The 16,029-nt window shown below is 56.8% G+C and overlaps 3 protein-coding genes across 3 annotated transcripts in view; 2 read left to right on the top strand and 1 right to left on the bottom strand.

Annotated features, from left to right (window-relative positions):
- Positions 1–64: 64 nt before the first annotated feature.
- On the bottom strand, positions 65–8,448 carry PHSY_005093 (hypothetical protein; the record flags this gene model as incomplete). Its single annotated transcript, XM_012335704.1, has 7 exons — positions 65–2,746; positions 3,579–3,608; positions 3,699–3,831; positions 4,705–4,776; positions 4,865–6,914; positions 7,145–7,272; positions 7,463–8,448. The coding sequence occupies 7 exons, from the start codon at positions 8,446–8,448 to the stop codon at positions 65–67; spliced, it is 6,081 nt and encodes a 2,026-aa protein (XP_012191094.1).
- Positions 8,449–9,037: 589 nt separating this feature from the next.
- Positions 9,038–14,654, top strand: PHSY_005092 (hypothetical protein; the record flags this gene model as incomplete). Its single annotated transcript, XM_012335703.1, has 3 exons — positions 9,038–9,147; positions 9,968–10,114; positions 10,745–14,654. 3 exons carry the CDS (start codon positions 9,038–9,040, stop codon positions 14,652–14,654), a joined length of 4,167 nt encoding a protein of 1,388 aa, XP_012191093.1.
- Positions 14,655–15,116: 462 nt separating this feature from the next.
- Positions 15,117–16,029, top strand: part of PHSY_005091 (hypothetical protein) — a gene marked incomplete at both ends in the record, with an annotated part of 1,355 nt that continues 442 nt past the window's right edge. The window contains one exon of the mRNA XM_012335702.1: positions 15,117–15,841. Within this exon, the coding sequence (XP_012191092.1) occupies positions 15,117–15,841 (725 nt within the window). The remainder of the gene's footprint in view (positions 15,842–16,029) is intronic.

Here is a 16,029-nt window from a genome sequence, read left to right as displayed (position 1 = left end):
CAAGAATCGAGTCCAGTTGACCATCAACCAAGCTCTTCCTCTTACCACCCTTGCCATTCGATTCCTACCTCTTTGTCTCAACCACAACCGCCCGATGTCTCCTATCGCCGCCCTGCGTAGTCACCACTGCACTGCTGTCCGGCTTGCTCGCCGACTGAACAGCCTGATTCCACTCACGCAGCTTGCCCTTCCTATACAGCTGCAGCTGCAACTTGTTCGTAAAGTAGCTAGCATAAGGTTGTTTGAGAATCTCGGTCGAATGTTCGATGACCGTCTTGACGATCTTCTCCTTGGAGTAGCCGTCAACGGAGAACCAAAGAGTATCGGCTAGACGTGAACCGTACTTGTCACCGCAAAAGGTAGGAAGCGACGCGGTGAGGGCGGAAGAGAATTTGCGCCGACGTGCGGATTGGATCCAGTCGAAATGTGAAGAAGCGGGGTGGCATGGAGCCGTAAGGGATGCGATCAGGATGTGGACGGCGGTGGGGTTGCGGGCGAAAGGCGTGAGTGTGGGCAAAGAGAGCAGCGAGTCGAGGACGAGCGAGCTTCTCCAAGATTCAGCGGGAGCTGCGGGTGCGGCGGCGGGTGTGGGACGGCCGAATGTGCGTTTCGGTGGTGCACGTGCAACCGCTGGAGGTCCGGGAAGTCGCAAGAGCGATTGAAGGAGGAGACTACCCTGAGTCGTCGCTTCCGCAGCTGGCAGCTCGTATGATGCGTCCATCGCCCAAGGCGAAAGTTCTTCCTCCTTGTCCGACGTTTCAGCGTCCTTCTTCTTGCTGTACTTCTTCTTGCTGTGCTTTGTCTTTCCATCGCGTCCGCGCTTGGACCCACGGGCTTCCTTCTCGCGATCGCCGTCTTGGCCGCTCTTTTTGATGTGAGCAGCGTAGGTATGCAAGTAAGCCTTTCGCGTCCTCAGCGCCAACACGGCCGGCACGAGCAACTTCAGGCCCTCATTATCTTCGCTTTCTTCTGCCGCAGACTTGGACTTGAATCTGAAAGCTGCCAACACGACCTCGCTCGTCGCCTTGACAAGGTCTCTAACATCCTCCTTCTCGCTCTCTTCTTGCGTCAGCTGGACCACACGATCGACGGTGGCTTGCAAGCAGCCCACCATCTGTTCCTTGACCATGCCAGACGCGATCTTGGTCATTTCCGCGACGGCTGGCGACAAGTCGGCTGCAGAAAGTCGACGCAAGAGGGCTGCTACGATGTGGTTGGCAGCCGGGTGTACGCAGAGCTTGGCCATGCGGCTGCGAATGTAGATGTCGAAGAAGCGCGAGGCTGTCGAAGCGGGTGCACGCTCGAGAGCCAGCTGCAAGGCGTGTGATGCCACGCTGTCGCGCAAGGAAGTCTCGAGGTAGACGTCCTTCTTGTGTCCTTCCCCTTCTACGGCCTGAGGCGGGGAGGACACAAAGCCGTTCAGAAGACTGTCGACCAGTGTGCCCTTCCACGACTCACCGTCTGCCTCGGCATCGAGGGAGTCCGCTTCGGTCTCGATGAGAAGCTGCAAAAGTGGGGATGCCACGGCATCGGTAGCCCATCTTCGGACGACTTCGACGCTGGCCTCGTTGAGGATCTCTTTCCGAAGATCGGCAGCTCGATTGTAGAGAAGATCAGGAATGACAACGAGCAAATCTTCAGAGGAACCAGCTCCCGCCGTTGCAGCGCTGCCGGGCGCCGTTGGTGCTTTGCGAGATCGGAACTTGGCACTGCGTCGCGATCTCAGATCAGAAGCTGCTGCTGCGTGCGCCGAGGAAGAGGGATCTGTCTGAATGTTGCGACCCGTTAAGACGCACAGCAGAGAGCGAAGGACGTGCGATCCAAACGAGTCGTTAACAAGAGAGGTGAGCAGACTCTGGTCGGAAGACAGCTCCTCGGTAAGGTCGAGGATGAGCTGGGTCGCGCTCCGCAGGATGCCGTCTTCATTGACGATGGTCGCCGTGTCGGTTGCATATGATGATGAAGCGGCTGCTTTTCCGTTCAAGCCTGAAGAACGATGTTGATGCTGCTGGAAATGCTGATGTGTGGCATGTTCGAGGGTGACGGCGGGCTGGAGGGTGGCGAGGCAGGCTTGTGTGACGTGGCTGGCAAAGCGGTGTTTGGACAGAACCGCAAAGCTGCCGGCGAGACGATCGACAAAGACCCGTAACGGCTTGGCAGGCAGACGATGGAGGATCGCCTCAACGATGAGCGACGTGTCTGGATCGGTGGTGAGTAGAAGCTCCTTCCCATCCATCTCCTTGAGCGTCGCTTGCAACAGCAAGGCCAGCTCATCCTCCTCGTGGTCGGGGCCAGCTCCGGTGTGTTGGGAAGCAGAAGGAGAGCTTGCGGCAGCGAGCGCAGTCAGAGTCGACTTGGCGGCATAGCCTTGCGACTCGAGCTCGAGCACCCGTTCCCAGCCAGCTCGTAGGTATGCCTTAAGCTCAGCATCGACGTATCCGAATGGTGCCTCGTGCTCAGCCTTGCTCGGCCTGTCTCCCAACCTCACCCAGTTCGGCTGGTCTTCCTCGGTATCACCATTATGAAGCGCTGTAGGCCCTTCTGCATCGTCGTTGCCGCTGTCAAAGGGAATGAAGTCGGCCTGCGATTGGATCTGGTTGGCCGAAGTTGATGAGGACAGGGAAGCCGCTGGCTGAACTCCGTTGTCGTGCGTCTGTTGTTCCTGTTCTTGTTGCAACTTCCGAGCCTTGGTGGGCTTCTTGCCTCTCTGTCGAATCTTTGGCGGCATGTCTGTCGTGATGTGGTGCTGCGCAAAGTTGTTGTCAGGAGGGAAGGAAGAAAGAGGCGGTGAAAGGACCCTTTCTGCGAAGCTTTTCGCTTGTGCATGAATTTAACTTTCTCATTTGATTCTTCCAACAAAAAATTCCACCGAGAATAATTTGGCTTACGTAATACTCCACCTTCCCTCCAGACCACTTGCAGCGTCGCTTAACGTCTTCACATCGTCCCAAATAGGATCGTGCACGCAGCCGTAGTATTCGCAGCAGGCGATGAGTAAAGCTTCTGAGACACGCTTGCGGATTGTCTGTCACATTCGTCGCGGCAACGTATTCGCTCAACACGAGAGCTTGAAGCGGCCTTGCTGAAAAAGCGAAGAAATGGCCCTGACCTAGGGCGCTACACAGGACAAGGGTACATGGACGGCGACTTCTGGAGAAAGATATCCGACAAGGGAGCAAGGGCTTAAAGCTCGCTCATACAGTTGAGAGGGGAACCACGCGGCTAGTTGCTGTTGCGGCCCGCGTGGAGAGCCTCGACCTCGCAGGCTTCAACCACCTGCGCGTGGATCTCCTTGAGCTTCTTGAGAACGCTGTGTATGTAAGGTGAACGGAACAAATCGGACTGTCAGAGTAGGGCCAAGCAGCACACAACGAACGCTCGTCTTGAAACTCACCTGCCGCGACCCCGGACGCGCAGTAGAGGGTAATCCATAAACTCTTCGACGTGCAGCTCGCTCAACGCAATCTGAGCACCCAGGAGGAGCTTCTGCTGACAGGCTCGGCAGAATCAGAAGCAATCAGTACTGGCCATGTTCTTCTTCATATGGGAGCCTTGGAATTTGCTGTGCTTGAACTGACCAGTTCCTCGCTGGACCACTCGTCGGGAGGCTATGTCAAATGCAAACATTCCAGACGTCAGTAGCGTGCTCTCTCTTTCTGAGGACCCTTGGGCTGGTCAACATGTCATCCAGTCCTTACATTCTCTACGTTGCTCCCGGATGACTTCTTGACCGTTGAGGTCCCTTCCCTCTCTTCAGCATCTTCCGTACCGCGCTTGCGCTTTTGCTTTTGTTCGCTGCCGTTGACAGCTGCTCCGGCCGTCGTTGCAACCCTGGAAGGACCCGCTCCAGGCGGGTTTCGTGCGGGCCCAGGCGCCAGCTGCTGTCTCGGTGCTTTTGGACCGGTACTCGTGCGGACTGTCTGCTTAGTCCTGACCATCTCGAGACGGCTTCGAATATGGGGCAGCAGGGGGTATGCAAAAGGTGCGGCCAAATAGCAGAAGGAGGTTGTTTGTCTCTGATAGCAGAAGAACGTCTGGAAAGGACAGCAGGTGACGGAGGGAAGATTGGGCGCAGTCTCCACGTCCCTTCTTGTATCCACGCTGATTGCCGCCAAGCGCCGTCTCTGATTCCATGTGCAGATTCGCTGTGCTTTTGGTGGGATTTCTAGACGCTGGGCCGAGCGCGATTTGGCTGCGCATCTTCATCTCGTTATCATCGAATCGATGCGCCCATCGAAGCACTAATGCAGTGCGGACTCCTCAAATACTTGGTCAGCTCACAGTTTGGGCACTGCGATGGATGGTCGCTGGACCGTGCGTCAAGGAAGTCAAAAGTGGCGAGACGTCAGGACATGCGCAGAAGTGGAGAAGGTTGATTCAGCACAAGCCACGCCGAGCGTTCTTGCAACGACACGAGTCGACAATTTCGGCCTCCAAAAAATTTCTTGCGACCGAAGGTTTGGCTCAACTTCCGCCTTGGTTTTGACTCACAGGCCGAGAGGCGGTGCGATCGGATCTGCCGAATGGGTGTGTGATTAGTGGTGAACTTCAAAAGTCGGGTACAGGTCGACCATAGTAGATCGGCCATGGATATGGTGAGTAGATGTGCCTAAGTTTAGCGGACGAGATCCACACGGAAGCAATTCAAAAGGTTTCAGCGACGTAATCATCTGGAAACGTTGAGGCACTTGGGCGAATACTCACTTGTCGTAAACAAAAGCGTCCGGGTCGATAAGCGACGTTGGATATCGCATAGATTCAGGGTACGTCTCGGCGCTGGGAAAAGGTGATGAGGAAATGAAGACGAACGTCAGCGTCAAGAAGCCCGCCAACGAGTGCAATGAAACACGCATGTTGTACTCACATCACGAAGCGTGTAAAGTCGTTCTTGTCCGGATCGATGGGCTCCTTGGGCACCACAAGCTTCATCGTCTGCAGCTCCGTGTCTGTCACTGTGTACCTCGACACCCTGACGTAAGATATCCTCTCGAGGCCGCGCAGACCCAAGTACTCGCACCACCTACCAAAGTCGGTCGGCTCGACATCCTGCATCTTGCCGTCCTCGAACAGGATCTTGTACGGTGCCGGACGCTCGTCGTGCGGCTTGGTGACAACGTAGCCCAAGAAGATAGCAGGATGCGGATACGCTTCGCGTAGGATGCGCGCGATCTCGGTCGTCTGCAGCTCGCGGTCCAGCGGATCCTCCTCTTGACCGTTGTGCGAGACAATGACGTGCGTGGGCGTGCCATAGAGGTCAATGACGGCGTGGATGGCGGGTGCGAGCTCGCCTCCGGGCGAAGGGAGCAGGTGATGTGTCGAATTTATGATCGGAAACTTCGAGAAAAGAGCTGCTCCCCATGTATGCTTGTTCGGAGAAGGACCGATATCGGCATACATCTTGAGCTCCTCGGCAAGGTATTGGGAAAGGTCTCTGTTACCGAACACCGGTCGATGCAGATCGGACTCCACCAGCCCAAAAAGGTCCATGTCGAGCGTCTTCATGATGGACGCCATCCGACGCGAGCTGTCGCGCATGTGCTGGTCCAGCGCAAAATGCACTGTCCACATCCCTGCCGTCACCAAGCGATCATCCGGATGGTGAGGCACGATGGCAGAGGCCGGAACGATGCGATAGAGCGGCACCAAGTTTCCAGCAAGACCGATCAACGCCATAAGGAGGCAGATGTAGTATGTCGACCCAAATTGAGCCGCCTTGCTGGCGTCATTCGCCTTGGCTGTCTTGTTCGTGGAGTAATCCGTTGTCGATGCTGCATTGCCTCGAGGCTGCGAGGTGAAGCGTTTCGAATCGACACTGCGAGCATTGGCCAAGCCGAGGCCGAGTAGTACGAGTTGCACTACCAGCATCATACCCGTCCTTTCTCTCATGATTTTACCTCCAGGCACGAAAGCATAGGCGACGGTCAAGACGCCAAAGAATGTGAGCACATTGGCTACGAGCCAGCCGAACAGCATCACTTTGATGGGGTCATGGCGCATCGCCGCCGAGATCAGAGGGAACGCCAGAGGTGGCAAGCTGAGTGCGAGTCCGATTGCTCCGGCGAAGCTACTCCAGTCGTCGGTGAGGTGGAGCAAGGCTGCCGAGCCGCACTGCACCAGGAATAGACTGAGGCGATACCCGAAAGAAGTCCAGCGCGTCGCGGCAAGCGATGAGAATGCCATGGTGATAAGAATGATGCAGCCATGAGGGATGGCCATAGGCCCTGTGACCGGGTAGCCGGTCCAGCCCCAGGCAATCATGGTCCCCGTGTCGGTCAGGAACGTATGTAATGCATAGAGCAAGGCGCCGACACCCACCGATGCAGCAGCGAAACTGCCCGACCCCTCGTCCCTTGCTTGTGCTTCCTTGTCTGGGCCGATCGCGGCAGTCTGGCGCCCCTGACGACGTTGGACCACCGGCAAATGGGTATATTTTGGACGAACAGCTGTCTCTACGACAGCAACGATGGCGAAGGCGAGTAGAACGACGTTGTGGCCGCCATTAGTCGAGTCCATAAACGGCCAGGCGGGATTGTTGCTGTGATTGGCGTACTTGGCGAGATTAGAAGCGAGCAGACCGATAAGCCAGACTCCCACTTTGACAGCAATTTGATCCGTCTCCCAGGCGGCGCCCCACTCAAGAGCAAGCAAGACAGCTAGCAGCGCGTTGGAGGATGCGACTGCAATTAGTCGAGCCAAAGGATCCGCGACGAACCAGCTCGCCTGACCCGCGAGCGACAAGAGCCAGCCAAAAGCTTTTGCTTGGGACGATACGAGACCAACGGTTGTGGCACCGCTCGGCGACGTTTGGCGGACACGGGAGCGCAGCGTGGGAATCGCAAGGGCGAGGCCAAGACCGATGACTTGAGAAATGAGCAGCGCCTCGTGACCACCGATGGCGAGATTGTAGACACTGACTGGAGCGACAAAGGTGCAGGAATCGATGAAGGAGATTGGTCAGAGATTGCAGAGCCTGTACACCGCAAGTAAGCAAACGATGATGGCTCACAGTAGAAGATCATGGGGTGCAGAGCGGTCAGGGCCGTCCAGAAGCAGAACGCTGTCAAGAAAGATCGCGGAAGGCGCAGGGCGTGCATGCATGTCAGCAAAATATGTGAGATCGGAGCAAGAGCCCGCTTGCACGTACCAAGGTAGCTGTCCGAAACCAGCGAAACGATAGCTCTGAGGCTCGTCGGACTGGATGGCGTCTTTCGAGGCAGAGCATCAACGCTGCCACCATCCTCTCCGTTCTCGACCTGAGATGTGGCTCGTCGACTGTGATGCGGACGACTCCATATGAGGGCAAGGTATGTGAAATGAATGCATTGGCGATTCGAGCGTGGCGTAGAGCAGATGTGGTGGAAACATGATAGCTTCTGTCAGTACATATATCGACATGAAGCAGCAGCGCTTTGCCTTGAACGAACGTGTCATCTAGCGTCAGACACGTGGCAAAAGATCGTACCCATCTGGTTGGGAGTCGGACTGGATCGTCGACCAAGCTCCGGAGGCAATAGCCTGATTTCTGCCGCCACGAATCCAGGCACCGTCGAGGAGACGTCTGCCCTCGGGTCCTTGCGCAGCGCTGTGAGCTGCTGGAGGTTCGGATGCTTCAACAATGTGGATTTCGAAGCGGGAGAGGTCGTACACGCTGGCAGCGTCAAACAAGAGGTCCTGTGGATCCAAGAAGGAGCGCGCATGGCGAATCAGGTCAGTATGAGAGCATGCATTTCGGCAGTCAAGCAAAGATAGACTCACAAAGATGATGAGACCCCACTCAAAGTAGGCGTAGTAAGAGTAGGCGCCAGGGATGCGTAGCGCATTGTGTCGGTAGAAGAAGAAGCCCATGAAGGGTGTGCAGGCAAAGAACGAGAAGCATGCAATCCTGCGCATCTTTCGCGCTTTTGATGCGAGTCTGTCGTCCGACTTGGCCGGGTTCTTGACCGAAGGTGGCTGAGCAAGGCTACCGCTGGTGATGAACATCCACGGTGGTGTGAGCGCGAGGTAGACAAACATGGCAATGTCATGCACAAGATGGTCGTCGGTGCTGGTGACATACACCCAACCTCCGCAAGCCAGAGTCCTGAGAATGCCTACGAAGAGCAGTATCGAAGCTTTGGGAGACCTATTCGTAATGGACAGCGAGACGAGCAGCGCCGAGAGCAAGACGAGGGCAAAGCGAGGTCCTGCCATGAGAGCGATGCCTACTTGGAAGATGTTGCGCTCGGGGTACCAGTCGCCGATGGTGGCAGACACGGATGGCCACCATTCGTCTGGATACTGTGCGACGTGATTCTTCACCACCTTGTGGTAGTGCAGCGAGAGTGCGGTGAAAAGTGCACCAAGGAAGGCCAAGAAGCCCATGACGGTGTGCACATGAGAAACGAGACCACCGGATAGCACCACCAAAGGCGCCGACCGCCTCTGGGACGAATGTACATCCGACGGCATCGTGTTGCGAGCAGTCTGTCAGGACCCAGAGACGCTTGACTCAAGAGCGGAACGCTTTGACGTTGCTTGGTGGCGGCTAAAGATGTGATCGCAACAGACGACCCGAATCGGTGTCAGTCGGTCTGCTGAGTTCGGCTGCGCCGCTCCCCGCAAGTACGATGGTGAGGTGAAAGCGTGATCGGATCGGTGGACAGACAGAAGCAGGTGACGCTTTGATTGAGCACAAATTAAGCGTGGACGGACCCTTGTTCGAAGATCAAGGCACCTGCTGCAGGAAGCGGAATAAAAGCTTCTTCGGCTCTTGTATCCGACGCACAGGCGCATTTCTGAAAATCACCCGCAGCGATTCGCTCCCTCCACGAAGAAGCACTACGCGGATTTCGGAGATCGCGATCTGGCGAAGCTGGAAAGCAAGGCCGATGCCAACAACAAGTGACGGGTTTGTCAGAGCTGCGCTCGAGTCGGATCGAGCGGGCACTACATCCGGGAGGAGCAATGGAGGCACCTCCAGTAGTGGCAAAGAATCCCTCCCATGAAATGAAGTTGGCACTGACCCGCAAGTTCAACTGACGTTTGCACAGCATGCCAGATGATCGGCGAGGACGGCAAGCGGGCTCGATATCGCTGCGAATGCCTCTACGGCATCCGAATGCTGCTCCGAAGAGCTACGACAGGATCGGCTCATCTTTCGAAAGTCTGGTACACAAGAGGACATATTAAATATAGTGCAGAGTAAAAGATCGGCCGATTCGAGACACGACTACGGGAGCGATGCACAAAGCGATCCCGATTGGCGAAGAACGTCCATCGTCAGGAACGACCCCTTACAGAGCGTTACAGCATGTGGATACAGTAGAATCCGATCAGAGTCGCCGTCCCTCACATCGACCCCGAAGACGGACCCCTTGCTGATCGGCGGTACTCGCTAGCCGAACAAACATGCACGCATGTCGCTTATCTGAAAGGAACCGCAGACCGTGCGTTCTGTACAGTGTACAGTAGCCGGTTTGTGTGGAAGTTGCCTTCCGTCGTCATCCTCGTGGAGTTCGTTGCGAGTCCAGCCGAGCCGAGCCATTGAGCGAGCCAAATATCCGTCTTTTCCCCTTGCATGCAAAATGACAGCAGGCTCAGGCCTTGCCTGTGTTTTTCGCTTTCCGCCTGCCATTTGTCTATCAGCTGTTGCAGCCCAGCTGTTCTCGAGCTGCTGCCTCAGAGTGAACCTTGCTAGACAAGCAAGTCAGACACACTGAGGGTTCGCTCATCTTGGCTTCTCACGAGTAGAAAGCAGCTGGCTGGCAACCCTTATGGTGAGGCTCTTGCGAGACAGAAAGAGACCCTGACTCGCTTCCCAGACCAACACTTTTCCTAAGCGCGCGACGCGTCCTGGTGCATTCCTGCTCTTGTGGTTAGCAGCCGCCCAGCGAAATTTTTCTTGCTCGTTTGCACACTGTTCCCGTGCCTCCATGCACGTCGAGTGCGACCTGCAGCAAATTCTTCTCACATGTCCGAGGTTCTGCAGGACAGCAGATCGGCCTTGGCCAGACGACGCTTCGTCCTTCGAGCATTCGTCGTGCTCCCTTCGCCTTCGCTCATCTTCAGAGGCAGCCAGAGTGGATAAGACAGGAGCAGGGAGAAGACTCAAACAGACGGATGGCTTTCACTACGAGTGAGAACAGGTCTTTCGAACGGAGGCGAAAGGACGGATGGCGGCAACCGAACCACGGGCGACGGGAGCTGTCAAGCAAAGCAAGAACGACACTCGTATTGTGGCGGGATTCGCTTCCGCCGACGTGAGTAGGTTGAGGCCGGTCTTGTCAATGAAATGTCATTGTCGCCTTTCCGATTCGCTGCTGGCGTCGCAGCATACCGATCCACTCATCTCGCAGCACTGCTGCAAAGCCTCGATCTGCTTTTGACCGAGTCTCAATCCCTCGTCCGGCCAAACCTGGATTCGCGGCGATACATCCCAGATGCCGCATCCTCCGTCCGCCTTGAGCCCTGCAGCTGCCTAGTGCCAGTCCCGATGAATGCTGTCAAGAACGGCCATGCTGCATTCGTGCTAGGCGACCTCCCTTCCCGCCTGTGGTACGACGCGCTGCACAGAGTGGTCACGACGCCACCTGGCTAAGCTGCCTTCAGAGCGCGAAAGACTCGCCAACTCAATCCGAGCCTTGGCATTCTCTGCCCGTCGTGTCGTCTGTATCAGCGACCTCGACTCCCAACCTGTTCCTCTTCACGCGAAACCCAACATGAGCAGCTGCCTTCCGTGCCAGTAGTGCGCACCTCTACCTTGCAGCACTCTGCATCTTTTGCCGCTCGGTGTAGACCTGCTGCCGCCATCGACCGACTTTGTCTCAAACATTCCGCACTCGACGACCTTTCCAGCCGTTCACATCACAGTAACTCGACCTGGTCAACCTATCTTGCTCACCATCATCATCATCATCATCATCATCCCGTTTACTCCCTGTCTCGTACCCACACTCTCTTTGATCCTCTCCACTCTTGCTCCTTCTCATTATCGCCCTGCTCCATCTCATCCTCACCTTGCTGCTCGTCAACTTTCTTCGTCTATACCTCCATCCTGCACAACTTTGATCTCTTCATCAATCTCGGACCACCACAACCGCTGCTCAAAAGTCTACTTTGCGGTGCTATCTACTCTCATCTTCTTTTTCGCTTGCCGGACTCTTGAAGCGACAGCAACAATGCTCGTCTACATGTCTCAGTACGTCGAAGAGCGCTCGGCAGCCCAGGCGCCAGCAGCAATCAGAACTTCGGCGAAGCCCGCCACTTCCAAGACCAAAAAGGGCAAGATCAACTTCGTCTCCAAGGCGAGTCTCGCCATGTTTGACCCTCGCCTTGCTATGGGCATCGATTCGGGCAACAACTGGTACGACGGCTCTAGCTCGCCATCCTCGTTCAGCCATTCTGCGCAGCCTGCCCTCCGTCACAGCGAGGATAGTGCACGCAATCAGCAGTGGACCACTAGCCCTACACCCGAGCTCGAGGCGTTTGCGACCCCTACCGTCGACGAGCCCTACCACGGATCGTCGAGCGCAGCAGGCGCCGCCGAAATGACACGACAGCCCTCCGCTTCGTCATCCGTCTTCGAAGACGATCGTGACATCCCGGAGACATCATCACGAAGACGCTTCCTGTCGCGCAAGAGCGTCGCTCAGGCCAGGGCAGCCACCCCGACCGACGATGTCCTCTTCTCTCCCCTTGGTGCCAAGGTAAAGCCGAACCGCAGTGCAGGCGCTGCTTCTGTCTCGAGTGCGTCGTCCTTCTCCCGTTTCTTCGCCCGCAAGAAGAAGGACAAGGCTTCTCACCTCGGCGGTTTGGCATCCAGATCAACGCCTGATCTGTTTGATGGCGTCCCTCAGAGCGCTCCACCTACCACCATGACCTTTGAGCAATCCGGATTCACATTCTCGCCGCAACGTAAAGCCTCGGACTCCTGCAGCCTCTACGACTCGCCTTCGTCGCTACCCACCAGTCCAGAGCGTCGACCCGTCCGGCTGGCCCAAGACTTCAGCCCGGTGCACACATCACCCCTGAGTGTCAAGCAGAGCATGCCTGCCCTTCGTCAGATTCGCGAGGCGCACAATGCCGCCAGCACAGCTCAAACCAGATCCATCGTCTTTGCCAGCCCGGAAAAGAGGCAACGACCTAGGCAGTCGACTGCGCCGTCGAGGAACGACTCCTTCGACGTCGCGCCAGCTCTTCCGCCTCTGCCGAGCTTTGACACTTCTTCTCCCATGATCCCACTCGAATTCGCCTGGGACTCGAAGCGCGGCGTTGGCCGAGAAAGCCAGATGCCATCTACAGGCTCCAATGCACGACCTATAAGCCGCGTCGTATCTAGCACGAGTCGTGGCGTACCCAGCCCTGGTCTCAACCCTATTCGCCTCAATGACCCTCGAAAGTCGACCCTCACGCTTCGCAATGAGCCTGCCCTTCGCTTTGCTGATGATGTCAAGTCGGCTCCCGCCAAGTCTAGCGTGACGAGGCCCGCTGCCTCGCCTAGACGTGCCGAGAAGAGACTTTCGATGACGCAAAAGGTGGTTGACGGTCTCCTCGATCAAGACCGCGGCCGCGAGGAACCAGAGATGCGCTCGCGCAGAGTCGACATGGAAGTGCGCTCAGCACGCAGGAGAAGCCGCAGCGTCGACGGTCGCACGCTGTCTTCATTCAAGCAGAACGATGTTGTCAGTCCTGCGAGCTCCAACAGCCATTCCGACTCTGTTTTCCCCGCCTTCGTCCGACATGCTCCGGCCTCACCTGGGAGGGCCAGCAGTCCTCAACCTCGCTACTTTGCCGAGGTCGAGACAGCCAACTCTGTCACACCCACACCCAAGCAGCCGCCCTCATTCAGCACTCCGACTTCAACCTCTCCGAGCAGGTCCGCCGCTCAGAGCATCGCGCGCAGCCCGTCGCCGGCCAGCAGAAGCCCACAACGCAAGACGTCGGGCGAAACACATCAAGCCAGGCGTGTCAACTTTGTAGGTCAGCGCGCCAAGGCTGTCGCCGTCGCCAGCCCTCTGTTGCTCTCGAAGAGTCCACGTTTGGGAGGAGGCCGCAGCGGTACGCCTCTGCCTGTTGTCAACATCATGCCTCCCACTCCCGATCTGGGCGTAAGCGAGCAGGATGAGAGGGTTCAAGCAGCAGCGCCTCAGCAGGAGCACGAGATTACTGCTCCTAGTCAGACGGTGACGAGAGAGCCAGCTGTAGCGGCTGTCGAAGCACCCGTTGCTGTCAAGGCGGCTGGCAATATTTCGTCACAGGTCAAGACGCAAGTTGGATCCGTAGCGCGAGCCGTGTCTTCTCGAAAAGGAGCAACAACGCCAACGCCGGCTACCAAGCCCGTCGTGGTAGCGCAATGCAAGTCTGTCGAGACTGCTCCGGTCGTCATCATGAGTCCGGAGAGCGTCTATTCACCTGCTTCGGTCTACTCGCCCGAGGCGAACGACGGCGCTTTCTCGTCTCTTCACGGCATCCTCACCGGTGATGGGGAGGTGATGACCAAGGAGGATTTGCAGGTCACCGCTGACTCTGTGGCGGCAGAGTTGAGCTACGTTGGCATGCCCCGCACGGACAGCGTTACGAGCGAGCTCTCAGAGGTCAGCAGCGCCCGCAGCAGCTCGTCAGGCGCATTTGCCTTTTCACGCAGCATGTCCAACTCGTCGCTCAACAGCGGCGGCACCTTCAGCTCGGCTTCGAGCAACGCTTCAGAGAGCCCTGAGCGCAAGATGGGCTTCTTGCCCAGCGTGGACTCATTCGACTTTTCGCCGACAAAGATAACTAACAGCTCTTCGGTCGCTTCTTCGATCGGGACGAGCATCTTTGAGGTGGAAGCCGAATTGAGGAGCTCGTCGACGGCCAAGGGCGAGCCCGTCAAGCTGAAGACTCCGTTCGAGCTGAAGGGTCTGGGGTTGGATGCCGATGCAGCACAATCTGCAGGGGCGGACTCGAGCGACTGCGAGACTCCGACTCTTGCATCCTGTCGTCAAATGGGCGTCAACGCTAGACCTCGTGACAAGGCTCAGCAAGAAAAGATCATGGCGAACAGGCAGCTTGGGCTCAGCATGGATCTCAGCGATCTGGCCCAGGAGCTCGGCCTGGGACGCCTTAGCCAGATCGGGCTGGCTCATCTCAAGGGGATCGAGTCGCTCGCGGAAGTGCCTGCACGTCAGCCCAATACGACGTCGGTTGTCGCCAAAAAGGTCCAGCCTATCAAGCCACCCAAGTCTTCTGCACGTATCGCTGGAGCCGCTTCTTCTTCCAACGCTGTTGGCGCAGCTGCTGCAGATGCCAAGTCGGCACCACGCTTCGGCATGGGCATGAAGGACTTTGCTTCTTCGGCCGCTATGTCTCCTCTACCCGTGTCGATCGCTGGTCGATCGCCACAGACGCCTCCTCGCAAGCCGTCGCCGATGGTCGAAACCAATCCTGGACGCATAGTGTCGGCTTCGGGCGTGCCGAAAGCCGATGGCGGTTTTGGATTGGGGCTCAACTTTGTCGAGTCCCCTTCGCCGCAGGCTCCGCTTCGAAAAGCGGCCATCGCACCGGGAAGCTACGGTCAACACGTGCTGGAGCAGACCCACATCATCCCGTCCCAGTTCTACCAGCAACCACAACATTCTTATCACGCCCACGAACAGCAACAGGAGGAGGAGGCAGAGTGGGTCGGCGTAGCAATGTGATAGCTCGATCCCCGCCGCCTCGGTTGCTTGTTCATGTATACCTACGTTGCTTTGTTTCACGTTCTCGCATGTATTTGTTAGTTGTATCCCCGATTATAGTAACCTTGTTCGTTGTCATGGAATCGGTCTTTGGTTGTGGATGAGGAGAGTGAATGAGGATCGGGTTGTGTGGTTGGCAATGAGAGGCTGGAAGCAGAGGAGCAGGCCAACGCGTCGCGTACAGTGGAAGAGGAGAGAGAGAATCGAGTGTTGGTCTTTTTCGGAAATGTGTGTGTTTCCGGCATCCGAGATGTGCGCATCGTTCCTAAGCTTCGATACTTTCGACTTGGTGTTCTTGCCACCACTGCACTATACCCTCTCGGTCAACGCTCGACACCGGGAACGCACCTATGCATCTCTTCTGAGCGAAGCAACAGATCAGTCAAACGTTCGCGCTCCCAGTGGAAGAAGCCAAAGACAAGGATGCCATTACCTCGATACTCCCTCGACGACGGCGGGGATGGAGACGAAGACACGCTCGAAGAGTCCTACACGTCTGCTGCGTCTGCATCGCGTCTTCCTGGTTCTTCCATCTCGAATCAAGCTAGAGCATCGACAAGCTTCTCGCAAACACCATCCGTCGCAGGCGAACGATCCTTCTCGCCCTCTCTGTCCGCATACGACGCTCCCTCGAGCCTCGATGTCGATGCATTACTCGAATCCAACCCATCCTCTCACCTCAAATCCACGCATTCACGGCATCCACAAACACCGTCATCAACAGGCTGGCCGTACTCCTCCTCCTCCCCGCTCGCCCGCCTCACACCCTTCGAACAGCTAACACACTTCATGTCGACGCAAAAAGCATCGCCCGAACTCTTACCCTTCCCCACAACACCCTTCAACTTGCTCATCGGACAGATGGAACAGCAGCAATCCATCCTCGACTCTCTGCTGCACCTATCGACAGCATCGATGTCGATGGATGGGGGAGACGCGGAAGGAGGAGAGGACGTGGGTGGTGGGGTAGATGAAGACGAGTATCTTCGACTCAACTTGGTGCAGGTGGATCTGGAGAGGTGCAAGTGGTTGTTGAAGCAGATTTTGAGGATGAGGATGGATCTGTTGCAGAAGCACGCCGGGTTCGTGGTGGGGAGGACGGGGGAGAGGAGGAAGCTGAATGACGCCGAGGCGCGGTTTGTCACCGAGTAAGTTTGAACACGCTATTGCGAAAGAGTGGTTAGAGATCTGAAGCTGACAATCGGTACCCTGCTTCGGGGTATGCGGCACAGATTCTGGCAGCTGAAAAAGGATCATCTCCACTCATCAGTCTTGGGATACCTACCTGAACAACTGCACGATCTCACCACCGGCGAACAGACAGACGACGGTCTGT

Source organism: Pseudozyma hubeiensis (assembly GCF_000403515.1).
Source record: "Pseudozyma hubeiensis SY62 DNA, scaffold: PHS47, whole genome shotgun sequence".
Taxonomy (NCBI): Eukaryota; Fungi; Basidiomycota; class Ustilaginomycetes; order Ustilaginales; family Ustilaginaceae; genus Pseudozyma; species Pseudozyma hubeiensis.
The sequence above is the reverse complement of the archived record's forward strand: the minus strand, read 5'-3'. Positions and strand labels throughout refer to the sequence as shown.